The 27,158-nt window shown below is 32.1% G+C and overlaps 2 protein-coding genes across 7 annotated transcripts; one reads left to right on the top strand and one right to left on the bottom strand.

Moving 5' to 3' along the window:
* Positions 1-830: 830 nt before the first annotated feature.
* LOC126853961 (methionyl-tRNA formyltransferase, mitochondrial) lies at positions 831-3,481 on the top strand. 5 transcript variants are annotated; one of them, XM_050600231.1, is made up of 7 exons: positions 831-1,071; positions 1,180-1,322; positions 1,435-1,632; positions 1,737-1,859; positions 2,162-2,340; positions 2,459-2,653; positions 2,869-3,481. In XM_050600231.1, exons 4-7 carry the CDS (start codon positions 1,741-1,743, stop codon positions 3,048-3,050), a joined length of 675 nt encoding a protein of 224 aa, XP_050456188.1. In that variant the 5' UTR covers positions 831-1,071; positions 1,180-1,322; positions 1,435-1,632; positions 1,737-1,740; the 3' UTR covers positions 3,051-3,481. The 5 variants fall into 5 exon arrangements, with proteins under 5 accessions (XP_050456188.1, XP_050456187.1, XP_050456185.1 ...); XM_050600230.1 differs by having other exon boundaries at positions 831-1,322; positions 1,438-1,632; XM_050600228.1 differs by having other exon boundaries at positions 831-1,322.
* A 144-nt stretch (positions 3,482-3,625) lies between these two features.
* On the bottom strand, positions 3,626-9,847 carry LOC126853922 (PHD finger protein 14). 2 transcript variants are annotated; one of them, XM_050600111.1, is made up of 14 exons: positions 9,583-9,847; positions 7,877-8,041; positions 7,407-7,649; positions 7,119-7,330; positions 6,902-7,056; positions 6,538-6,812; positions 6,012-6,467; positions 5,653-5,947; positions 5,351-5,573; positions 5,092-5,273; positions 4,873-5,011; positions 4,536-4,795; positions 4,311-4,419; positions 3,626-3,709 (listed from the first exon to the last, which is right to left on the bottom strand). In XM_050600111.1, the coding sequence occupies exons 1-14, from the start codon at positions 9,623-9,625 to the stop codon at positions 3,689-3,691; spliced, it is 2,778 nt and encodes a 925-aa protein (XP_050456068.1). In that variant the 5' UTR covers positions 9,626-9,847; the 3' UTR covers positions 3,626-3,688. The 2 variants fall into 2 exon arrangements, with proteins under 2 accessions (XP_050456068.1, XP_050456069.1); XM_050600112.1 differs by lacking the exon at positions 9,583-9,847 and adding an exon at positions 8,247-8,442.
* Positions 9,848-27,158: the final 17,311 nt, after the last annotated feature.

Here is a 27,158-nt window from a genome sequence, read left to right as displayed (position 1 = left end):
AGTCAAATTAATATTTTCGTACTATTACGTACTGTATGTGTGAATATAAACATTAAGAAAGGAAAAACATAAAATGTAAACATATATATACATTGTTTACATCATGGGGACATCATTTGTGCATATATGTTCTACATACATAAGTTTTTGAATAAAAATATTATTTTCTTTTTTTTCTATTATGTCATCAAACGCTTTATATCCTACAAAACAAATAATTATTACGGAGAAATAAATTTTAATTAATTATCTTAATTGATTACTTAAAATTATTGCTGCAAGTATTTATATTTTATTATGATATGATTTAAATATGAAATATAAAAAAATTTTCTCCGTTATAATGTTTTACATATAAGAAAGGAATTATAAAAGACCGATATATATCATATACAAAAATCGAAGGATTAATTATCGGATAAAGAATTTTTTAGAATTTCTATCGTGAGATTTTAGAATTTTTTATTTTATATCCTACAAGTATAATATCATTCTAAGAATGTCATTTTAAATAAAAGAGATGTATCTGCAAAAATGTAAAGAACAAAATAAATCTAATCAGCCAGCCATAGTTGAGGGCATAGATATATAAAATACATAGATGAGACATTTAGTTGCCGATATTGACAAGTGACAAGGGAGGGAAGAGGTTTCGAGATAAGCATCGAATACGATTTTCGGTTTCTTTCGGGTAAATTCGATTCAGTTATATATCTATAATTAATAAGTATTCTGCTGTCTGGTGTTCCATCTATGCATTTTATACATCTATGGATCATTCACAATATGACATAATTTATGTTCCCTCATGGACCCTCATGAATGTCCATGTGTCTCTATTTATGTTCGAAGAACGTGAACTCGTACATAATTTATATATCAAAAATTTCTGAAAGATTTTTTATATGTATATAATCTCCGATAAAATAATGTTACATTGCACAAATATGAAAACAATCTTAAATCTTTTCATTTTTCAAACATCCTCTCCTACTCTAGTATAAAGAAAAATAATCTCTAGCGAAAGCGAAATCAATGTGCATGCAAATGTCACATTTCGATAGTATGAATGTTAATAATCGCGAATTTTCTATATAAAAAAAAATATAACAATATGTTGAATATCAATTTTTCATCGCGTGTAATAACAAAATATTCGTACTTTCTCACAATATTCAGAAGTAATGGAAAAACGCGTGAGGTAACCTTTTGGAATCGTACGTATCATGTTCGAAAAAGAAAATTCCATTCAATTCGAACCAATGGTCCATGGAATGTATTATTTTTTGGAACGGATAACTTTGCTCTCGAAAGCTTACAAAGTTTGTATAATGAATAGTTAGTACTTTATCAGTAATTATTTCTTGATTTTATATTTTATGGTTCTATTTAAAAAAGAAAATGCAAAACATCTTTATAAAAATGTTTATGTAGCAGAACAAAAAAATTAGGCCGATTAGAAGTTGTATCAGCATATAAAGGGAAAAAGAATATTGTTATACAATATGCTGAGGAAAAAGGAATCAATGTTAAACGATGGCCTCTTGAAAATGATCCACAAGATTTTCATATCGGGATAGTTGTCTCCTTTGGTCATTTAATACCATTAAATATTATAAATTCTTTTCCACTGTAAGTTGCTTTATCCATTTCAACACACACACATATACATACATACATACATAGACAGATTGTATTGTAATATATGCATTAATATATCTATTTTTTTATCACAGTGGTATGTTAAATGTTCATGCTAGTCTATTACCACGCTGGAGAGGAGCAGCTCCAATAATTTATTCCCTAATTAATGGAGACACACAGACAGGAATTACAATCATGAAAATAATGCCAGAAAAGTAAGCTTTTTCTTTTAATTTTTTTTTTAAATATATTCTTTAATTTAAAGAATAAAGAATGTCAAAAAGTATGTGACATTTGAGATAAATTTATATACACGTTTGATCTTTTTCATAATATAAAAATGTAATAAATATTTTATTTTTATACTTTTCTTTCAGTTCTTTAATTGATAAAAAATGTAGAAAACAATCTGTACTTAAAATTCATTGATAAAAGAATGTAATAATATTATATATTTGAAACTGATTCGCCATTTTGATTGCAAATATATTTTCTTATTATTTTCATGTTATCGTAGATTTGATATTGGTGAAATAGTAGCACAAGAAAAATTAGATATTCATCCAGATGAAACTCTACCAGAATTATATGTCAAGTTAGCAAAAATGGGTGCAAATATGTTAGTTGATGTAATAAGAAAATTGCCACAAATATTATCATTCTCGAGACCTCAGGAAAAAATAGGCATAACATATGGTAACTTTACTGTCTTTTACTTATCTTTTTACTGCCGTGCTAAGTAATAAAATACAATCAATGTTTCAACTAATTAAATTTGTTGCTATTAGTATTTTTCGATGATTACATATTGTAGCACCTAAAATTACATCAAAGATTTCTTTGGTGAAGTGGAATGAGATGACTGCAAAAAATGTATATGATCTGCATCGCGGTCTTTTAGGACTGTACCCATTAACTACAAAGTATTGTGATAAGACAGTAAAATTATTCGATGTTCAGCAGACGTCGAAACCGATTAGCGGAATAAATGCGGAGAATGATGTACCAGGTAATTGATCAATCGTCATTCCTGTATGATTCAGTACAGCACTAAATCAATTCCAAGAATTGTGAATTAAACCTTCAGTTTATTCCTAGGAAAAAAAAAATTATTTATCTGAAAATACAATTATGTATATACATTATATATACACACACACATACATACATTGTGCATACTATTTTTGAATAAAAGATATATGATTGATATGAAACATTTTCCAGGTTTAGTGAGATTTGATCGAAAAAATAATGCATTAATTGTAGCATGTAAAGGACCGAGTTGGATTTCAGTAAAAAAAGTAATAATGACAGGTCATTCACCTATGACTGCAATGGACTTTAGAAATGGATTTATGCAGGGCAAAATGAAAGAAAAGATATTTTTTCAGAGTAATGTAATATAATTTACAGCGCTACTTTTTTGTCTCAGATTGTAAGATTCTTTTGTAACTCTATGATAATTTCATTGAGAAACAGATAATGATATTAGGGTTTTATTTACTACAATAGCAAGATTTATGTATTTTAGAATGTACAAAATGTAATATTGACGCATTGATTTTATGAGAATAAAAAGTTGTTTGTTTATATATCAATATTTTCTTAAATATATCTGCTCTTGTTTATTTTAGATTTTATATTTTTGCATTAAAACAATATCATACTTTTCTGTCTCATGCGAAAATATTCTTTTGTATATTCCTTTTATGTTTTGCTACAAATTTATTTAATATCTCTTCTCGCAGAATCACTATAGTATAAAACTACAAAGCATTACGAAAAAATCGATTAAAGAAGTAATAAGAAGTAATAAGTAGCGCAAACTAAACTAAGACTCAAATAAATCATTTTCAAGTGAAAGTTTATAATAATGATCTTTTCATAAAACTAGATTTTCTTTAAATTATAGCAAAATTTCTCTCTTCTTTGTTTTCATGTGTTTTTTATAGAAAAAAAAAGGAAAAAAAAAGAACAATAATGATATTGAATGCCTTATTTATTTCAACGTAGAATTGTAGTTGCAGATAGAAAATTGTTGATATTAAGTCTCAGTTTCAGAGGCCTGAAATAAAAGAAATATGTTTACTAGAAAAACCTTTTTCTTTTATTACATTTAATATATAGATATATATATCCCCATTGACAATATTTTAAGCGGAAGACACGAAATAGTTCAGAATACTTCAATGTATCATTCTCTAATCTGCTGCAAAATAACATCAAAAATAAAAATAAATATAATTTAGTTTGCATCAGATAAAAAATTTTCTGTTCCCACTTCCCTGTAATATTAATTTATGCATTGTCGAGATGATGCTTATAATTTCTGCTTGATTCACACTTCACGAAGCCAAATCAATTAATTATTCATATACATTTCAGATTAAAGTACTTTATATTTTGTCACATATCTAGTATTTATTGTCTCTATAAACTATACGTATAAGAAAAAAAATATATACTGTAAATCGATTAAAAAGACAAAGTGAAAAATTATCTAAAAAATATATTTTACATTGTACAACTATTTATTAAAGGCTTCTGTATGTATTATATGATGCATTTAATATATGTGTATATATATATATAACAAAATGAAAAGTACATCAATCTCTAATGTTTTAAAAATATTGTTTACGAACAGTAAAAATTTATGAACTTACACTAGGGTCACAGTCGGCACAGTGCCAAGAATAGCCTCTCCTCTTTGGAGACTTTTTTACAGGAGGATCTAAACATGTAAAGTGATAGCACTTCTTACATTCGTCACACCTAAAATAAAAAGGATTAAACGCGTAACAAAAAGTGTTATACAATAACATCTTGCAATTCTAAAGTACAATTATAAGCATTTAAACTGTCATAGAGTTGTTAATTTCAAAACTTACATAACGAGATTTTGGTTGGTGCCAGGAGTATCACAGACATTACATTGCGTCATAAGGTCCGTATCTTTTCCTCTCTTAGTTCCCGTCGATAGGCGACCACTGCTATTCACAGATACATTTACGGGAGGGACATTTACAACTGGTGGTGGCACAGGTGATGGTGGTGGCAATGTGATTTCAGTACTCGTGGAAGTGGCTACAAACATTTGTGGACTCGATTCTGAAGCTGCATCTCCTTCCGGTCGTGGAATTGATTTTATCTGCGTTCAATTTAATTTATTATTCAACATTTGAATCAATAAAACTAATAAAATTAAACAAAAAAACAAATAAATACTTTTATCGTAATCCTTCTGTGAAATTCTGGTTGGCTTTGAATTTCTGGATTTTCTATATCTAAACTTTTCCGTTTATGCTTCCTTTTTCTCTGTTTGACTCCAGTTATTGGATCTGGAGAATATCTCTTATGTTTTTCCCTAATAAAATTTTTATATAAATTAGATATATTTTTGAAATATAAATAAAAAATTTTTTATTCAGACTATTTTATACACACCTTCTTCTCTTCTTTCCACTTCTTTGAGAGACAGGTTCTGTCCCATCTGCTGAAGCTACCATATATTCTGGTGAACCTTCTCTTATAGTGATATTATTAATAGATTGTTGATTGTACATTGATTCAGTTGTCTGTGCAAGTTCTATAGTTGATGGTTGCGGCCCCATTGGTTTAATTGTTAGCTGCGAAGATACAGTTGTTTGTGTATTATATATTAACGTCGCCGAATTCTAAATCTTACTATTTATAAAATAAATACTTTTGGTGTGGCATGTGTGTCAGGAGCAATAATGTTTGTTATATTACTAGTGGAATTTTTAATCATAATAGGTGTGCTTGGAGTTGTGGTTGCCTGCACTTCCTGTGGTGGTGTAGGTGTCGAATTGGCGTCATCCTTACAGTGCCTTAATTTGCGTGGCGCTGATGTGTCTACGCGTTCCACTTCCGATCCCGATGATTCTTTATCGCATTCTGAGCATTGCCTGCAAATTGCATTATTGACAAATTTTAATCTAATAATTAAGACATTAAGTTTATGTTATTTTATATTTTTGTGCGCACCAGCCCATTTGTCTTGTTTTCTTAGGCATTCGTGCTAAAGGTGGACTCAAACAGGATAAATGATAATGCAAGTGACACGTGTCGCACTTTGCGAGAAGATGTTGATTAGTCGATCGTCTACAGATACCGCATTGATGTCGCAAGGTCGTAAGCTCGCTTTTGTGATTTTGTTCTTGTGCTGCCTGGCTGCTCAACACTCTACCCTCGCGTATACCTTCAGCACCTTTACCCACGGGCAGCGGAAATCCGACGCCCATCTTTAAAGCGGCTGCCGTAGGTACACCTAATCCTGTACCTGTAGAACAGAAAACATATACCATATATTCATTAGTTTAAAAATTCAAACAATGCCAACTTACCAAGCGTAGGTGCTATCCTTGGCTTCGCTAAATCGGCGATTGATGGTAGAGGCTTCGCGTAACCGGCGTTCTTAAGTACTTGATGATACAATTCAATCTTTCCTTTCAATGTCAAGTTCACTTTGATCTGCTCTTCATTATCCTTCATTACTTCATCGTATTTTCTGTCCAATCTTTGTTGTTCGTTCAATAATTGCGAATTAATGTCGAGAAGTTCCTGTAACCGTCTTTTCATAGATGTTACGCGTAAATTGCGATCCAAATAATAGCCGATAAATTCTACGCTGAAGGCGGGAGCAATATGCCATTTTTTTCTAACGTCCACTAATGCCACCACCTGAGATTCTTGTGCTTCCAATGCGGCCGTATCTACGCCCATCAATTCGGCTTTCTTTGCCAATTGGCGGCAAGCGGAAGCAGATGTAGTTAATAAGCGTGGCATCTTTTGTGTCGGTACTGTAATTAATATGTTATTAGAAATATATTTAATATATGATTGTATAACAAAAAAAAAAAATTAATTTACCCCATGGAGGTGGACGTGACGCTTTGTGAGCTAAATATTTATGTCTGTGTTTTGCCAATTTTCTTTGAATTCTACGTTGTTCGTCCGTATCTAAATGATTGGGCTGCTTCAACATCTGTTGTCTATATTGCGCACGCAATTGCAGAGCTAACCAATTACGTCTACGTCTACGAACGAGAGATTTATCAGAATGCAATTTGCAATGCGCATAGAATGGATCAGCTTGATCGGCCTCTTCACAGTGTGCCTCGGATAATAAGCCTTCTCTCTGCGCGCTACAAAAATAATATTTTATATTATCAATCTATAACACAAGTTTTGAAAATATAAATTGAGATGTGCACTCTCTCGTTGAAAGTATTACCATGTCACGTGAAAATATGTATGACACATTCCAGCGTCACATTCGATGCATACGCCTGTGCGCGCATAACGTGAATCTTCACATAAAGAACATGTTTTTGCACCCCATTTACTGTATGCCATCTCGAATAGTGTTACGCTCGACAAACGATCAACCTAAAATACATAATTTATAAAATTATATGAGATACGCGTTATATGATATGAGATTAACTTACTTCGCCGAAAGCAACACCAGGTACATAAAGAGCGCATACTAAATGAACCCATTTCCCGACATCTGTCTCTTTAAAAATTCCGCCTTTGTTAGGACAGAGCTCGCACGATGGATCTTCGATTCCCGCACTACAGGCTTCGCAGAACCATGGTGCTGATTGACATAGAGAGTCAGTACTCGAGAAACTTTCTACATCGGATACACCATAGCAACCTAAAATTTAATTTGTTTATATTCAACATCTTGTATATAATGTAAAAATAATTTTAAATACATTTTAAATAAAGACCTTCGTGAACACTAACTCCACAACCATCACATTCAACAATCTCGTTTAAGTCATCACTTCTATCTCCTAAGCAACCACAACAAATTAGCATTTTATTTAATTTCTCATCGAGAGGAGCCCCCTTCAAAGCTTGCTGGTGAGCTTGTTCAATAACATCTCCTACAGTTAAGCCAGCATTGTCTTTTCTTCTCAGCAATGGATCATCTAATGAATCATCAGACTCCTCAGAAGCATCTTCCTCTTCTTTTATAAAAAATATATTTTGTTAAAATTTAACTTATAAAATTTTAATTTTAACTTATAAAAAACTATATGTGTAAGATTATAATATTATAATATTCAAGAATTTCTTTAACCTTTTTATCTTTGAAATACTTTTCTTACAATATGTGCATTTTAATTTCATTCTTCTCTTGCTATCAGTATATAAGACAATTTTATAATATTGTACAACATAAATAATAACTTACCTTTACCAACATCGTTAGAATCTACCGAATCATCATCTGACTCTTCGCAATGATCCTCAATTCTAAAATCACTATCATCCGAGCTCTCACCTAGATCAAAGTCAAGCAAAGATTGCTGTGCTGATTCCACTGGTTTTACTCTCCTCTTTTTGGGATCTCTCTCAACTATAAAGAATAATTTAATTTTTCTTTTATCTAAATGTATTTTTGATATAGAAAAAAATATGTTTATCATTGCTACATATTGATGTGAAAATAATAATGTTTATGAAAGTAATAGTATTTATTGCTGACGAATTGGATTAAAATTTCTGTGGGAGAAAAATGTAAGGGATGATAAGGTTATGTCTGTACTTAATTCTGAACATACATGTGCTAGTCATAATATTTTCAATATCCTTTCCGATTTTGCAAATCTGAATATTTTCCTGTAGCGCAAATTATCAATTACTGTTCTTGCACAAAATCTCTACTGAAACATTATAACAATTTTAAAAGCTTTCCCTATATTGTACACATCAAGCACGTCACTTGCGAACACACATACGTATGTTTTATGATGTACGCTTACGCTGGTGGTTACGTTACCGGTAATATGTTAGGTTAATTTTATGTGTCAGTAAACGAAGCTGTAATAATAATAAAGTACTTGGTTGTAGTTATTATCACGTATTCACAAAAGGAACAAACTAGGTTATTATTATCATATGCACTTGCTGATGTAATATTAATAATAGATGATTGTTAGAATAATGATAATGACATTAAAATTGCAGGCACAATAAACACAATGTAGTACAGAAATACACTAATAATTACAAAATAAGTAATTCATAATGCAATAATAAATGCATTAATAAAATAATAATATTCTTCATGATATTTGATGCACAAACTTTTATAGTTTTATAATTTTATGATAATATGATATATAGTTATTCTAAAATGACAGTACAATAATGATATAAAAAAGTAAAAAAGTAAAAATGTACACACACATACATATATATATTTTTTAGAGAAACAATTATATTAAATATAAAATGTATTTACACAATTTTTTAGAAATAAATATATCATATTTGTAAATGTAATTTTTTAACAAAATTGTGTATTATGAAAATTTTGTATTAAATGTAATATAATTATTAATCCAAAGTTATATATATATATTTTATTTATTCAATATTATTATCATACTATTATGAAATTATTGTAAAAGTTGTGAATAAAATATATACAGTATTAATTATTATTTAATTAATGCATTGTGTGTGAATTATGTACTCTATATAATTATATTAATTATATAGAGAATTATAATTTATTATATTCCTGAATTATTCTTTTTATTATAGAAATTTAATTAGAGAAAATTATATAAATGGTGCATCAATATTTAATAAATGTCCAATTTTTGTATGTAAAATGATTTTTCTATTATTAAACATCACTCGTTACTTGGTAAATTAAAACAATTTGCGATCAGCACTTTCGATATTTAAATATCACTACAAAGTGGGAAAAATAAATTGCTGATCGTCTTTATGTCTCAGCTGCTTTTGCTACCTACAATCGACAAACGTCTTTTGCATTTGCAAAACTGTGTACTTTCAAGTCCTTTATGAATATCAATGATGCGAATTCCTCATATTTCATCACGCAATTGATAGACTGAATCATTTATAGATTATGTCAAAACTTACTCATTGTTTTGTACAAAAATCCGACGTCGTCTTCCTGCGACATTCTTCGCCGCCGCGAATTCTATTCATGTAATGGGACGAAAAATAGGTCTCATCGGCTTTCCTTGGGTCAAAAATTACGACCAAATGCGTCGCGATTGTTGTCCGCAGGACTTTACTGCGTCGAGCAGATCAAAATTCTAAGAAGAATATCGAATAATTTTGACCAAACGAATTATTTTACCGTCCGTGTTGTCCTGTCTACACGGCGTCCGTACATTTACGATGCGGCGCTGATGTATCATGATGTACATGCGAGGTCCTTCCGCGGGAAGTTCAAGTTTTAATCTGCTAAAAGTAAAAGTTTATATATTAATAATGTTCGTTCCCCGTCGATATGTGTAAGTTTCATAAGATATTTTATTAATCATTGCAGTTTTATTGTCGCAAATTGAAATACAGATCGATTTTGTTCTTTGATGCAAATATCTGAATTCTATCTTAGATTTTTAAAGCATCGAAGATCGTTATTTTTATTATAAATTTACAATTGATTTTATAACTTTTATTTCTTGCAAAAATAGTTTTGTAAATTCATCAATTGATTCGTTAGAAATTATTTGTATTTCGTATTAAATGACAAAAATATTGGTTCATTTTTCAGTCCTTTTCTTATAAAATATATATGTAATAAAAAAATATAAACATCTAGAAAAATTTCCAAACCAACTCAATAGTAATACAGTACATAATCATGTGTCTAAACGATAATTGAAGATTGCTCTCCTTCATAAATATTCAATAGAATAGCTAAATAATCAAATTACAATAACGGTCAATATGGCGCTTTTAAATCGCGCGGGTAAGATATTCCTTTCGTTAGCCGAAGGGCGACGAAGGTAATCGAACATCGTGAAAGCGCCATTCAAATTCGATCGCGAGGAGAGCAGGACGCTAAATTTTTTGACGAGGTGAGATTAAATGAGAAAACAAATCACTTTCTCGTTTTATTAAGATAAAAATAAAAACAAATTTGTTTACAGGTGATCGCCGCTTGGCTTGAGAATACTAATGTTTACAATTCGCAAGAGCAAGTGAGCAGGTTAGTATTTTTTTACATCGCATATATATCCGATCGAAATTTACATTACAAAACAGCGTATTCATTATTTGAGCAATATAAAGATCACATTTCGAAATGTATTATGCGTACGACTTAATATGCCGAATTAAAATTTATTAAAATTTATTCGAAAGAGTGAGTAGTAAAAAATATTTTGCAATCTTATTATATAATATATCTATATTAAATATATTTCTCCCTAGCAATATATCTGAGTTCACATGAGCATAATAAAAAGCATTTTTATTATCGTAAACTTCGAGCAACGATATGATACGGACAGATATTAGCTGACATTCAAATTCGCATTTCAATCCGGAAGTAAGTCGAAGGTAGTCGAACGGCACTGAAGTGCTACCATTCAAGTCTCAAGTCGCGAAGGAAGGACGCGCGAAAAATATCGCGATTACATCATGTTAAAGTGAAAGCGCAAACACACTTTCCGTTTTATTCGCCGTTAAATTAAGGACGAACAGAATCGCGATTTGACTTGCCGATGTCGATTCACGTCACGTAGCGAGAGATTTGAATTTCTCGGCTAAACACGCGGGTATATATCTTTTCCCTCTACACACACACACACACACACACACACACAGACATTCAGTTTCATAGTCGATATATTGGATAGGAAAATTTCATATCCGTGTAAATAATTCTATATCCTTTATTTTATTTTAAATATCCCTTAGTTTACTTTAAATATAGATTTCTCTTATTCTAAATATATGTAGACTCATCAATAAAATAAAAGACCATTTTCATGATCATAACGGTTATCGATACATCGTGAATAACGATGCGGATTGAAGTTGACTACTGATCTGAATTTCGGCATCAAAACGCCGCCATTCGAGTTTTAACGGTCGCGAGGAGAGGACGCGTAACATATCGCGCATAAAATCGCACAAAAATATAAGCATAGTTTCTTATCATGCGTTTTATTCGCCATTAAATTAATAATTAACAACAAAACGAGTCTTTGAGATCGTGATTTGACCCGCGTCGATTTGCGTAACGCGAGATTTCATTCCTCGATTAAAGTATCTCGGGCAGGTATGGTATTCTACATTTTCTACGCGCATACGTTTAAGTGCATAGTTTCGATTTGTATTCGATGAAAAGAACTTTAAATAGAAATATTCCTACATCCTCATTATACTACTTTAAGAGCGATAAATAAAAGTATATCAATGCTATATTAATTGTTGCCTTTAATTTTTAATAGGTATTGTGTATCTCGGGAGAAACCGAAGACAACCGAAGATTGCCGAAGCGCCATTTCGATTCGCGCGCTTGCGAAAGGCGGAATGAGTGTAGTTTTTCGTTAGAAGAATTATATGGAAATGGAAGAATGTAGCTGAGGACGACCCGAATGGAAACATAGTCCTGGGATACTTATTTGCATCGAGCTACAACGACTTACATTTCCCAGGTAAGTAAGCATGCTTTTGTATATTTATATGCGTGCATAATGCAAAGTTGAATTGGGCTGGAAAAACATAAAAATCTCTACATACGAAAAATATATGTCTATTTATATGATAAAAAAAAAAGAAGCGACATGAATAATTTTTATTATTGCATTTATTATTATGTTCATTAATTATCGGATATCTGCATATGTTTAATGTTGAAATAAAAATAGATACATCCCTTTACATTATGAATTTAATCGAGCGTATTGTATATTCATAATATCATGTATTTTTCATAAAGATATACAAATTATTAAATAATCGTATAAAACGTATATACAGCAAATATGAATATTGGAAATTTATATATATATATATATATATATATATATATATATATATATCTTTTTTTCTTTCTTTTGTTTTTTTCCCTCAAGTGATGTTATTTTTCCAGCTTAATTCTACTTCAATGAATAATCCCGGAGAGAAGTTTTAACTATAATCGATGTAAATAATTTAACTTCTTGCACTGAAATATCAATTATATGACAACATTAATGCGATGATTTACTCTTATTATTATGACTAATAATTTATTTAAAAGATATATATTTGAATTGATAATTCTCTCTCTTTTCTCTATCATATATTTTCATAAAAAAAATTTATTTTTACTATTATAAAAGAACTAATTATGCTCTTATATTAAAAAAAGAAAAATAGCTTGTGCAAATACTTCATATAAAACCTACTTTCTTAAAATTAAAATTTTGTTATATTAATAAAGAATATATTATAATATATTCTTATAAGTTACATGAAAAAAAAGTTATAAAAGAAAATATCTAAAATGTTAAACTAAAATAATTATATATTATGCTTTTTAAAATATATATTTTGGTATTATTGATTTTTTTATATATAAATATTTTATGCATTAAAGTATATATCTCTACATATTGCAATTAATTACAAAATTTTGATATATATTTCCTACATAAAGCAAGCTTTCGTATTGTACAATTAAAATTATTTTTCGTATACGTGCAAAAAGTTAAATAATAAAATTTAAATATAAAATATAAATAAAAATATTATCATCAACATTTACATATATATTTTTGTTGTACATATATTATTAGATTCATTATTGAATCCTTGTATGCTTGACACCTAAATTTTTTTTTTAAATTAGAATATTTTCATATCCAAATCACCAATAACCAAATCATTATCATGTGTAATCAAATCTGAAATTATTAATAATTAATTATTTAAAAATTTCAAACAACAGATTTCCATTTTTAATCATTTTCAGAAAACTGCTTGTAACGTTTCATACATATAAAGCACATGTACGTATAGAAAATATATATTTCGGCATTTTCGTATCCTTGAATCACTCAAGATCCGTAAATTAATTGAATCTTTAAAGCTTTTGGCTAAAATTAAAAATTTTTAAATATTTAAGGCTAAATATTAAATATTTTATCCTCGAATTTATCTCTTTCATTAGGTCTTTAAATACTACGGTTTTCAAAGTTTCACTCTCGTACTCGATCGTTCGTATAGGGCGTTCCCCGTAATTTCCGCAGTCGGATAAAACATTCATGCGCTGTTGAATGCGCGGAGAGTATAGATACGTATGTACGTAGGTGCACGTTAACTCGGCATGAACCATTCATAAGCAAACCGGGAATCCTAGACCAGCACAGATCGAGGCTACCGCCGTGGCGACGACAAAGCGTCTAATCCGCATGCCGATTTCCGGGCCGGTAGTTCTGAGTCCCTGAGATGCCGGCTCTGCCGAATACATCCGTCTTAACGCACGATCGTGGATTATTGAATGCAAATTGATTATCGAGTTTCTCGGACTCGCCAGTATCTCACCAGTTTGCGAAATACCGTCGATATTCGCAACCGTTGACGGATCGTTTGGAAATAATCGCACCTTCGTTGAGTTTCCCCGCTATTGCGAGAAAACGAGATGTAATTTTATTATCGCGAGATGTATAAAGAGAAGGATATATTCGGATTTAAAGTCCTCCTAAAACTGATCACTCCCGCATCAATTTTCCAAGAAGGCAAAATGTAATTTTATCGTTATACCATCTGTCAGAAGTACGCGCGTTAGGGCAGCGAATCATTTGGAAATAATCGACCCTTCATTAAGTTACCGAGAAGGCAAAAGGGAGCTTCGCTGGAGGTTTAACGACAGGAGGTTTAAGTGAGATATACTGCCGGTTATAGCAGATATCAATTGTCGATATAATCTGAAAGCTGCAATAATTTCGCAAAATTAACTATTTAAATTGAATATTTAATTTTGAAAATAAATTATTTGATTCTCCCTGTCAAAAGTCTTATATTGGAGCCAGTTTATATACTAGAGCTAGTATTAAAATACTTGGATGTCTCAGCCGATCTCATCAAATTCTTACACATTTGCACATAAATCTAACTAATCTCTGAATTACAAGCTATTTTAATATTCATATTTCGTTAAAATTAAAATTAAAATTATTTAATTTTTTATAATGAATATTGAGCTTTCAGATTTTTGAACCTCGATATCTCAGACATTATCATTTATATATCCTGTCTTCGAGTTCATTAATAATTTACAATTATATACTTGGATGTACGTGATAAAATATGTACGCACGTGGGATATACAATATGGATATATAATATATATAGATATTACATCGATTATATTTGAGAATAGTTTGAGAACTTGGTCTTACAACCTCGACGTACCTGAATGATCTCGTAAAACCGGTATATTCGATTTCATTGTGAGGGAATCGAGTGAAGCGACTCTAGATTGAAATTGATGTTAGCCCGGAACCGGTGACAGTCTCTCTCGTACAACGTTCACCGACACGATCGAACATATCACGCATACACGCGCGGGTCTTGTCACAGGATGGCGACCACAACCTGCGTCGGAAATTATGAATGTTTTATGGAACACCTTCCGCACGTTGGTTGCAGTTTTGTCGGTTTTCACGTACGATTTCGACGCACGATTAGAAGCATCGAACGTTGTAGGAGCCATAGGTGCGTCGCGTTTGTGTATCCAAGACGTAATTTCCGCGAGAGCAAGCAGCGATCGTACAACATACGGCGAGAGCTTAATGGTCTGCTAATGGAACCCTTTGCGAGATCAATGCTTCCTCGAAATATAATCAAATGTGCATATAAATGTCCACTAGAAAATTTGATATCGATTTTAAACAACGATTTTATTATGTAAAATGCTAAAAATTTATTCGACTTGTATATATAATTACATTTTAGGACATGAAAATATAAATTTTCAAAATTTTCGCGAAATTATAAATTTGCTGATATAAGTAAGAGTATTAAAATGTGAAGATTCAATAATATTAAAATAAAAAGCTTTAAAGATTTAAAAAAATTATATTTTAAACTTCAAATACTTATCAGAATCTAATTTTAAAGCGGATTGAATAGAAATTAAAAATCCTAGATTTCGAAAATTTATGAAGAAGCATAAGAGATCTAACAATAAGAATAAAAATTTTTATTATAGATGTTTGATTATAAAAAATTAGAATTAGAAATTTAGGATTCAAAGATACAAAGATTCAAAAAATTCAACCATGGAAAAAAGTAAGTAATATTATTCGGCCAAAAAAAAAAAAAAAAAATAAAATAAAATAATTTGAAGCATGCGAGACCTTTCAAAATGTATAATTGTTTATTATCACGAAAACACATTTGTTTAAACATTAATTTTTTTATTTTGTATCTTCATAAACTCTTAAATTAAAATGAACAATCAATTATGTCAACGTAAATTGCGTAAGTCATATAATATGAATAAAACCGTAATAAACGCAGAATATCCGTATCTGCGGAATATCCGTTTTTTTTTTCACACAAGTGACAGGCGCGATAGCTTCGTCAGAATAATTATACCTGATAGAGAGACATATTTTTCTCGCGTATTTTTACTCGATGCAGCAATTTCATGAATAAATTATCGGTCATGAGTTATCAAGTACGAGAAGGCCTAGAAACATAGAAAAACATGGGTATCCTCCGCACGAACATTTTTTACGTTCGAATCGCTCGCTCGCACGACAAAAGACGATATAATAAGATGCGCAGCCGTGCAACGTTGCCCATTGCAGCTGCTGGATGCTAATTGCCCGAGACCTCCGGAAATTATAATTAGACTTCGCAATCAGGGACGCGATTCCTGCCTGGCGTCTTAACGAACGCGCTGACTCCGCCGTCGCCGACGAAACGAGAAAGAATGGCCAAGCTGCGCCATCGTTCGAGATCGAAACGCGCAGCACTGCTGCAGCAAATGGACCTATCCGCTAGCTGAAAACTTCGGTAGCGAAATTATTTCGTAATTTGTTTCGACGGCGGGTATTTCTAGGAACTCGCCGAGCAAGTTTGTGGATATTTAGATTCTTAAATAATTGAAAAATTCAAGGATATTTTAAAATTGCAGTTTCGTTAACTACGGAATCAATTAAAGTATGATCTCAAGCTCCGTTAAGTCAAAAAAGATCTAAGGGAATATTATCTATATATATTTTTTATCAGTTTATATTTTTATAGATTTTTGTAATTTTTCTGAAATCTTTTATTGACTTCAAGTATTTATTTTCATGTATGTGTATCTATATATTTGATATTTAATTTGAGAAGTAAATAAACGATCATGTATAAGAAATAACGCGAGTGCGATAAAAACATTGTTACAGTTTATTTCATACGACAAATAGAACTATGGAATATGTGTGTACAAACGACTGTTTCAATATTTCTAATCGATGTGCGATTGTAAATAACTCAAAATGAAAATAAAAAAGATTATTTTCAACGTGCAACGTTACGATAACAGTAACAAAATGTTACAGTTGTAACTGTGTAACAAAATATCGGATATCCACAAAAACATATACTTGTAGTAGAATTTTATAGCTCACAAACTTTTAATATTTTTCTCGCGTAGCATTACATTTCTTAACCGATATGTAATTGAAAATTTATTTTCTTTTTAAATGCTAAAATTTTTTAGCTCTTAAACATAAATTATTACTTTTAATCTTTTATTCTAAAGAAATTACCTTTTATATGCCTTTGATATTACATGTCTTGTATAATCCTCAAACTTCCTTCTTCGAATCGTCTGTGATATTTTTATTCGGGAAACGTTTTTAATCGAGATTATCATCTTATGCAAAGTACTTGTAAAAAAATCCGCAAATGAGCTTCTCGAGAATTTTTTCGAACAAATTCAATCGTGATATTTTTTTGAATGTCTTTGCCATTACTCAATTTACAGCAATTTGCATTTATGTTACTATTTACCGGTTTTTTGAAGATGAAAAGAAAGACATAAAGTTGTTAAGGCCCTTAAATAACACGCTACATATTTTACACACACATATATATATATATATATATATATATATATATATATATATATATATATATATTTCATTAAATAATTCATGAGTATTATAAGCATATATGTGTCTGTTTCTCATCTATTATTTTTTTATTATTAAAAAATCTTCAGTCGCAAAAGTTTTTATTTGAAGCTTTAAATGACACATGTATTCTCGTCATATATAAAACGAATATGAAACAAAATGAAATAAGCTAAAACTCAATTTCAATTTTCCCTTTCTGTCCATTCATGTTTTGTTTTAAACGAATAATTGCTTTATTCCGTTTGATATTTCGAATAGCTCGTAATTCTTACATTGATATTTTGTTTTACTAAATGACCAGTCGCCACAAAATATTGGTCATTCGATAAATATGAATCTCCATCGCTTTCCGATTACAGCGTTTATTATATTTTAATAAAAGGACACGACACGTTTGATAAACGAAAATACGCGTATCGATCCGTTCATCTTTCGTTAATGCGACGATGAGAACCGGAAGCTTGACCAGGTACATATTATATAAGCGTGCGCGCGAGGGCACAATTATTATCTGACACTGCCAACAAAGTAACACGCTAACACGCGTTTGTCGCTGACAGGAAGGACCGTAATCCGAACTGAGGAAAGTTGTCAGCGTTGTGCGCTAATTATAAGTTCGTTAATTGCAAAGTGGACTCGCCGCGGGGTCATACGTGTCAGAATGTGGTCGGAGGAAGCAAAAGTCAGACTTCAGTATTATCGAGTACGCGGATATCACGAATGCATTTTTTTGCGTGAGATTAAATACGAGTAATATATTTTAAAGACTTTCTTGATATTTTTGTATTTTTATAAATATTCGTAATTTGTATTTATTCGTAACGATGTTACATTGTTAGTCAAATAGTAAAAATAAATTTCTGACGAGAACGTACGGTGTAGTATTAGAGTGATGTCAACAAATTACTATTATTACGTGTGTTCTCACTTTCGCGAGATAATTTATATTACGTACTTTATTATTCTTGGTGCATTCTTGTTGAAAACAACGTTGATAACTTTCGGAGGATGGTTTATGGACAACGGCGCCTTTGATCTCTCGACAGAGAATATTCATTAGCTTTACATGGAAACTATAAGAGTTTATTACGAGCTCAAGAATTTTGCCAAATTCCTTCTACCGATATCGTTATTCTCATATATTTCACCATATTAATAATCAATAATTCTAAAAATTCTTGGAATTATGAACTTTTTTGCTAATGCATTTACTATGCATTTTTATCGAATAAACAATAAAAATTTACGTGATCGATAAAAATATATATATTGTAAAAAAATTAAGAATCGCAGAAATGTATTTATTTATTGTTCATAGATTCGAAAATACTAGCCTTTGATCCTCTAATACTTTGTAAATACATTAATATTTTGCCATTTTGTAAAAATTTTTATTTCTCGTCCTGCAAAATGTATAGCAAGTCTTTAATCATAGATATTAAAAATCTTTGATTATTGAAAAATGCTGTTACGAGGATTCAATAGCTTTTTCCCAAAATTTGTTCACGAATCAACGATTTGTTCCTGGTAGTTCACAAAAGCTGATACGATACCGCGAAAAAACGATGGCAGTATTTTTCGCAGCGGCGATTGGACATTCGCTTTGAGATGAGCGAATTGAAAAATGATTTTTTGACGCGTAGGCCCTTTGTCTTCGCCATCGTCCGATTAAAATATTTCAAATAGACAGAGGCAATGTGTTTTTTGGCCTGTTAGAAGCGATGTTGCGCATGCAAACATGACGCTACGGGCGACATCGCTCGAATGCACTATAGTTTCAATGGCCGCCCATCAAAACGGAATTTATAGTTTTTAGTGTGCGTGGTGATGGATAACTTTTCAAACCGCAAAATACAGGTTTTTGAGCAATTTTCACAACGTGCCCAATACAAGAGTAACAGTTTCAGCGGAAGTCACATTACATTGCCAGCGCCACGCGCGTATATATACGATATATTCGATAAAATTTATTTTCTTCTTAATATCACGTAAGCACAATAAAAATGAACAAGATATAATGAGTAGAAAAATATTCTTGTATTCTTGTATACAATTAACATTTCGTTTTCAAGTTTTTATATAATTCGTAGAAGTCTGGTATTTCTAAAAAGTTTTAAAATTCTTGATGTTTTGAAAATAATTTCGATAACTATACTTGATAAAAATAAAAATAATAAATAATTTTAGCATTTTTCAGTTTTCAAATAAAAATTTGTCTGAGAAATCTAGTATTTAAAATATTCAGATTTACATATATCTTAGTATTACATATATTAGTATTACATATATCTTCAAGCTTTTATTTTTTTACATATAGTTACTATCTTTTTAAAACATATCAGGAATTCTGAAACTCATTTCGATTCGATGTAGAAAAGCCAAAACTCTATTAATTATATCGAAATCCTGAAAATAGAGTGTTAAATTCACATAATACCGTGAATGAAATCATAATCTCTTTTAGAAGATAGAAAACGTTTATAATATTCTGTTGCAAGGATATATCCTATCGACGATACAAAAAAAAAAAATACCGTCGATATTTCGGAGCGTTATGTCGATGAGAAACTTTTTAGTCCGAAATGACTCAAAGCGTCGCTATTCGATATTCCACACAAAGGCCTACGTCCGATACGAAACAACGCCATTAGTGATGGCGGTAGAACGAAATGAGAATAATCGAGCAGCTCTTTCTCCGCGCTTTCGTGTCCACTCGATCGGAATGTCGATGAAGAACTTTTGATTTAAAGGGCCGACGCGCTCTCGAATAGCCGCGTCATCGACTCCGCGAATCGGAAGAGGGAGAAGAAAAAAGCAGAGATTTCTAAGTTGAATTATATATAAAAATAATTTATGAAGTGTAAGCTTTTTAGCGAAAGAGAATATTTCTCTAGATGACGTTTTATTAAAGCAAGAATGACGAACATACGTGGATAGATGAAGAATAGCACTTTCACGTTAGAGATTCGATAAATAAATTTTAAAAAGCGATCTCATTTATTATTTACATTGATATTTACTTCGTTATTAAATGAACGTTTTAGATAGTCAATAATTAATAAACTTTTTTTACATTAAAAAAACTAATTAAAAGATGACACTCTGGATAATATATATAATGAATTAATTAACAGCAATTGTTTTGTGAAAAAAGTGACACATAATTATATCTTGCTTTATTAATGATTGCATGCGCACGTCTGAGTAGTTTTATATTTTCTTTTGATTCTTTCAACTTCTTTCTTTTATATATCAACAATGTAGAGGGAACAATTTTTTTTTATTTGCTTATTCTTTTATCTGTTCGTCCATCTATGTGTTCGTTACTTCTCTTTTTCCGCAAAAATCGAAAAGTAAAGTAGGAGGAAGAAAGGAATCGCAAGTCCTCAAGAGATATCTCTTTCTGCAGAGTTTCTTGCAATTTTTAAAATTTAAACCGAGATCAAAAAGTCCGAAGTTTCCATTCGGTCTCTGTCAAAGTTCGTGTTGAGATTTTCCTTGCGCTCTCGGGATTCATCTCTGTCGATATATTGACGCTAATTACTAGTAGCGTAGTTAATCGACGTTAAAATCTTTGACTGATGAAAGAAGCTTCCGGACAAGGAAGACGGAAGTTTCCGAGAAATTCTTGATTGAAATTTATAACTTGATTTATTAAGGGGTTTAATATTGGTTAAGAAATTGCCAGCGAAAAGTTGTTGCCGACGATCCGAACGCGAATTTCTTCCTCAGCTTTATGCGAACGATTAGTTCGTTAGAGAGGAGGAATAAAGTAGTCTCAGTGTCTTTGATACTGCGTACAATTTTGCAAAGGCAAATTAATCCAAATATTAGATCACAATTACGTCGCGACATCCGCCGTTTCGATAATCTCATGTCTGATTTTCTCGGCAGCCACCGAGTTTACTAATTTAGTTCTCTTTCATCTTTCGGAAAAAAGGAGCAAGTAAGCCACGGCTTCTGCTCAATTTGAAATTTTTTAAATCTACACGGTGACTAAGTTTCGTCCCAATTGGAAAACTTTTATCAAAAGCTCTTGACATTGCCCAGTATTTGTTTTTTTTTCTATACATGATACATTTCTTTATACGAGATTTGAAAATATGTTTCTTTTATTTCTCAAAATATAATTTGAAAAAAGAATTTTTCGATCATAAAATGCGAGGAATTGTATTGTGTAACAAATGCAAAAATCTAAATAATCTTTATTTTGCGTAAAAATTCTATAATAAAAACATTTAAAAATTTCAGAATTGAAAGAGTTAAAAAAATTTCCAATATTGAAATAATTTAAAAATTAAAAAAAAAATGTATCGCAAATTTTGAAAAAATGTCAGTTTTTTTTTACGGTTTTGCGTTTCTCGGCTTTCTCAGACACGAATATCACCGGTTTTATTCATTATTCTCAGGAGATTGCGATCTCTAATTTCTCTCCAAGGGTATCTCGAGCACGATGAAAAGTTGTCAAGGGAGAGAAGGGCGGAACTTTTGTGTCGGCGCGCGCGTCAAGACGGGCGATCACGAAATTCTAAGGGATTTCGGGAAGCGTAAATTTTCGGTGCACCATCGGTATGCGAGGTAGAACTATGCGAAGGGCGAAAACTATCGCTCGCTCGCGGTTGCAGCCATTTGTTTAGGGCGGGAGTTAAGCGCCAGAAAGCTGTTAAGCGTATATTGGCGCGATCGCTCGTCGGCAGTCGATTAAAGACCCGCACGGTAAAAGGATCACGCTGTAACACGGATTCCTGTAATCGTGCAGAGAGTTATTTAAAGAGCTTTTCGCATCGCGACTGCTTATAAATTTTCGCGCAAGAGCAAAAGCAAAAATGCTAAGAGTAAAAATAAAAAGAGCTGAGTTAAAAATAAAAAGCAACTTGTCTCTCGCCATCCTGAACTCTTAGTTTTGGACGATCGCCTTTAAAATCCACAAAGCCGAAGCCTCTACGTTTCGCTAGGAGAATGGGCTACAAATTGGATGTAACGTCATCACTTTAAGGGATTCCGTGCTTATTATTAGCTGCGTTATTGATTTTGTTTCCCTCTCCCGTTCTCGTAACCTTCAGGCTACTGCTATGCTAATACGAGTCAAAGGTTATCTCGGCGGGCTTCCCGGCATTCCATTTCTCATTTTTTGTTGGCATTTTTATCTTAATGATAATGTTTGGTAAAATATAATTCATTATTGATGATAAGATATTCGTTGAAGGAATACTTTCTATTTTTGCAAATTATCCTCGAAATGAAAGTAAATCAATACATTTTGACAATTTTTTCCTTATGATTTGATAAACTTGTTCTATATAAAATGTCAATGATCGAACGTGACGAAAAGACAAGAGAATTATTTAGAGCATTCTCTCTCTCTCTCTCTCTCTCTGTCTTTTTTTTTACAACTGTTTAAGCATTCAAAAAAACTAGTTGCGAAAAAACTTTCTGATTCAATTAACAGCTTTTGCCTCGAGGGAATTAAAGCTGATCGTCGTAATGTTAAGAAGTCGGCACGAGTAGCGTGCTGTGCTAACTTCGCGCTGACATAATCGGGTTAGCATCATTAACTCGAATCGCTTTTACTTTAATTGCCTCAGGTATCGCGCGAATAACGAATTGCATCGCTGGATCTTCTCCCCTCGAAGGAAGAAAAATTATTCCAACGGTCTCGCGTACTAACGAGAAAGATAAGCTCTCGTCGGAGTACCGGTTAGTACCGGATTTTCCGATAGCATGCCGGATTATAGCGGGACTATCGTCATTCTTGTCATCCACCGCCCTCACTTGAGGCTGCATTAAATATTTTGTAGATCCTCGATATCTTTATCAATGCCTGAAGGAACGTTCTCGATAAGTAGTACATTATACCGCAAAAAAAAAAAGAAATAAATAATCGAATCACAAAATAAAGAATTTTCGACGCTTTTACAATGTCAACATTCGCGAGTCCCAGAATTGATGCGAGTAAAATCGACGCGGTCTTATTTTACACAAAGCACACAAAGACGAAATTCGTAGGTAGATCCGCAACGTATCCTTCGTGTCCCCGCGCGGATCCCTTCGTTAAACATCGCGGTGTTATATTTGCTCAATTAAGAGCGCGCGTATACACGAATTCGGAATTACTTCGTACGCTCCGACATCGTGTAGTTTCGAGCGGTGCAGTATAATCATAACTATGCGGAGGGCTCGTACAAACATGTGTTAACTCGAGTGAGCGCAACGCTCTCGTTCTCGTGCCGTTTCGTCCCCGTTACACGACATAATACTTTTTCGACGGGGAAAAGGATAATTTTTCACCTCTTTGTGGATCTGGAATGCGCCTTATATTACGATCCTATGTCTGAGATCGTCGCTCCTTTTTTCCCCGGGTTCCACGGCTTCTTGCGATATTAAAAGATATCGGGTAGTTGACAAACGAACGCGAACAAGCGTCGCGACGATGTCAGACGGCTTTCGCGCAATTACGACAAAGCCACTTACTAATTTCGCCGGCTGATAATCCATTATCTCCCGACCATGTGGGCTGCGCCCGTGTGTACGTACTAATCCCCGGTTCTGACTTTTGCTGGTGGTGGCACGTCGACCCGAAATAGGAACTATTTCCGCGGTGAAATCCTCTCTCGTGTCTGACCAGTGCCGTGCTATCTCTACTGCGTGCCTCTCGACAATACGCATCGGACTCGAGCATCTTATATTCATGTAATTCGCCTTGTAGATTGGCTACAGCGTTTCCCTCGTGCTCTCGTTTCGCCATCGTACGATTCTAATAGCCTTAGTAAATCCTTTAATCTGTCCTCCCCTTCGAGATTGGTTTTCTTTCTTTTTGTATTTCTCGATACTCTTGATATTCTCTTGGTTTCTCTTAGTCTTGATATAATCTTAATGGAATCTTGCCAGAAATTCTTAGATCCTTCTTTAAGTATATTTTAATTAGATGCTTTTTTTTAGTTTAAATACTTTAATTAACGAAACCAATGATTTATTATATAGATCGTTTTGAACATGTAATAATTCTTTGTTGTGATTATTAATTTTTTTCTTAATACGTTAAAAAAAATATATTTTATCACAAATATAATCGCGAATCTGTAAAAAAAAAAAACATTACGCAAATTTTTTCTATGCGATGTAGCTTATTATTGCCCCGAGTTTTAAAGTTCTAGAATCGTTTGCAACAAGATTTTCACAAGACTTTTGGTTGCTATATCAGAATGTCGGAAAAGTCATTTTAAATGAATAAATCAATATGGAAATGTATGTTTGTTAAGGTGCATTCTGAAATTCCTTTTTATCTTTTGCTACCATATACCTCCAGTACTCTCTTCGCTCGTTCTCGGCGATATCATGAAAGATTCATAGTCGCAGCTTCCACCAAATAATACATGATGCGTTTTATTGTTTGGCGCTGTAATATCGTACAGTAACGGAATGCCAAAGTTTTCTTGCTCTACCGTTTACTACCGCGGATGAAAATATCCGATCGGAATCGATAATCACCGATATAACGTTATAATTCATAATATTTACTTCATCCTCGCATTCTGTTTTAGTGCTCGTTTTAAAGCCGAATGCTATTCCAATTACTCCGCGATACGGGAATTTAAGAATATATCCGATGATTTATGATTTTTCTAATGAATATTGATTACATCGCGGAAGTTTTCAAAATCTTAAACACAAAATGTGCATTTCTTAAAGAATCTGAAAATATTTCGAGTCACGTGTCTGTTGAGTTAACAGCGTACGAAATAACACATCGAAAAGTTCTGCTGCTATTTGACACTTTGGAAATAACTGTAAATAACTTGTGTCGAGTACTTTTGTCGTTTTCCCATCTCTTGTTGATTTGCACGAAGAAATACTCGAGCCGTTCGCTATCGCGGAATTAACTTTGCATCCGGTTTTCTTGAGGCTGCATTTTACCTCGACTGTTCTTCAGTCTGTCTCGTTTTCAGAAAATTTAATCTCGGTACGCAATGGACCGGGTCTACATTTATATACTCGTGCATATATGCGTTTGATATTCGCAAAGAAGAATTCACGCAATGCGAAAAGTCGCGGTAAGAAGACATCACAACGAGAAAAATTGTAAGAAATAAAATTGTTTCGTACACGTCTATTGCGTTTCGGGAGATATTAAATGAATCCGTTGAAGGAGATATTGTTCAAAATTAAAAGACATTATTCTTAGAGATTCTGGAAACATTGAATGGAGAACTTGTATGTGTTATCAATGTAATTGAAATTGTAGAAGGATCAAATCTCTTTTTACAATGATTATCTCGAAAAGTTGCAATAGTTAAATAATTTTAATTAGGTCACATTATATTTAGCTCCATAGTATTTTGATAAATATTCTGATTGATAAGTATTTTGATTATAAATGTTTATAGAATAATTAAGATATAACGATTGAAGAGATTTAAGTTTTGACAAAACAATTTTGGGAAAGTTAAGCTAAAATCAGAAAGAAAATTTTACTTTACTTTACCATATCTGCAAACTTCACTTTCGATTTTCAATATTTTGCTTGCATGCGACACGAAACTTTGCAGTAACACTGATGTAACTGCACCAGCATACATATCCATTTTGTATGCTCGTGAAACATTAAATGCACCGTGAAAGCCCGCCAGATTATATTTGCATCTATTATCCCGTAGAGACTTCCAGGCGTATTTCCTGACGTACTCGTTGCATCTCTTGATCTTTGACCAATAAAGCTGCGATTTATGAGCGTATCCAAATTCTAATGCGAGCAAAAAACATCGACACTATAATTAAAAGCTTCCGATGCACAAATGCGTTTGCGCACAGTGAATAAAAAATATGCCCATAAAAGTAAAAGAATTATTCTTTAAGAAATGCTCAATGAACTTTGCTTTATCTGTAGGTATAGATCTACAATGTATAGGTACTTGAAAATCCTTACTTGAAATTTTCCAGATACTTTACTTAAAGCTCTATTTTATGATTATTGGATATTTTTACTACAGAGATAAATTTTTACTACTGAGAAAAATATGATCAGAGAATAAAGCCTGAAAAAGACGAATTCATCAACAGAAACATGAAGAAAATTGAATTGCAAATTGACTGAAATTTCAGCGAATAAAAATTTCTGATTTACACGATTTTACTTTGCCTCGAGGCAGATCGACGCCCGAAAATGTGAGGGCGTTCATCCTATTTTTCCTATGGTGAACTTTTCGCGAGAGAGACTGAGAGAGCGAACATGTTTTTGTCCTTCCTATTTTATTTTTGATTCGTTGAAGCGAGCGCCAAGAGTTACTTTTTTTGTGTACTTTTTTGTGTTTTTTTTTTGTAGCCAGTAGCATTCAAGCAATTTTCCTTTCGAGGGTTAGCTTAATTAGTATTGTCTGATCGAATCGCTCGTGAAATGAAAGGTTGCTCATATTGTTTCTTTTACAAAGCGCCATGGCGATCTCAGTCTTTGAATTTTCGCGATCAAATTCTCGAAGACTAAAGAGCAGTAATTTGTTCGCAAATTAGTACACAAGTTTAAATTATGTTAACATAATAGAATGATTATTTCATTCAACTTTTCTATTCATAAAAACT

This window comes from Cataglyphis hispanica, chromosome 13 (genome assembly GCF_021464435.1).
Source record: "Cataglyphis hispanica isolate Lineage 1 chromosome 13, ULB_Chis1_1.0, whole genome shotgun sequence".
NCBI lineage: Eukaryota > Metazoa > Arthropoda > Insecta > Hymenoptera > Formicidae > Cataglyphis > Cataglyphis hispanica.
The sequence above is the reverse complement of the archived record's forward strand: the minus strand, read 5'-3'. Positions and strand labels throughout refer to the sequence as shown.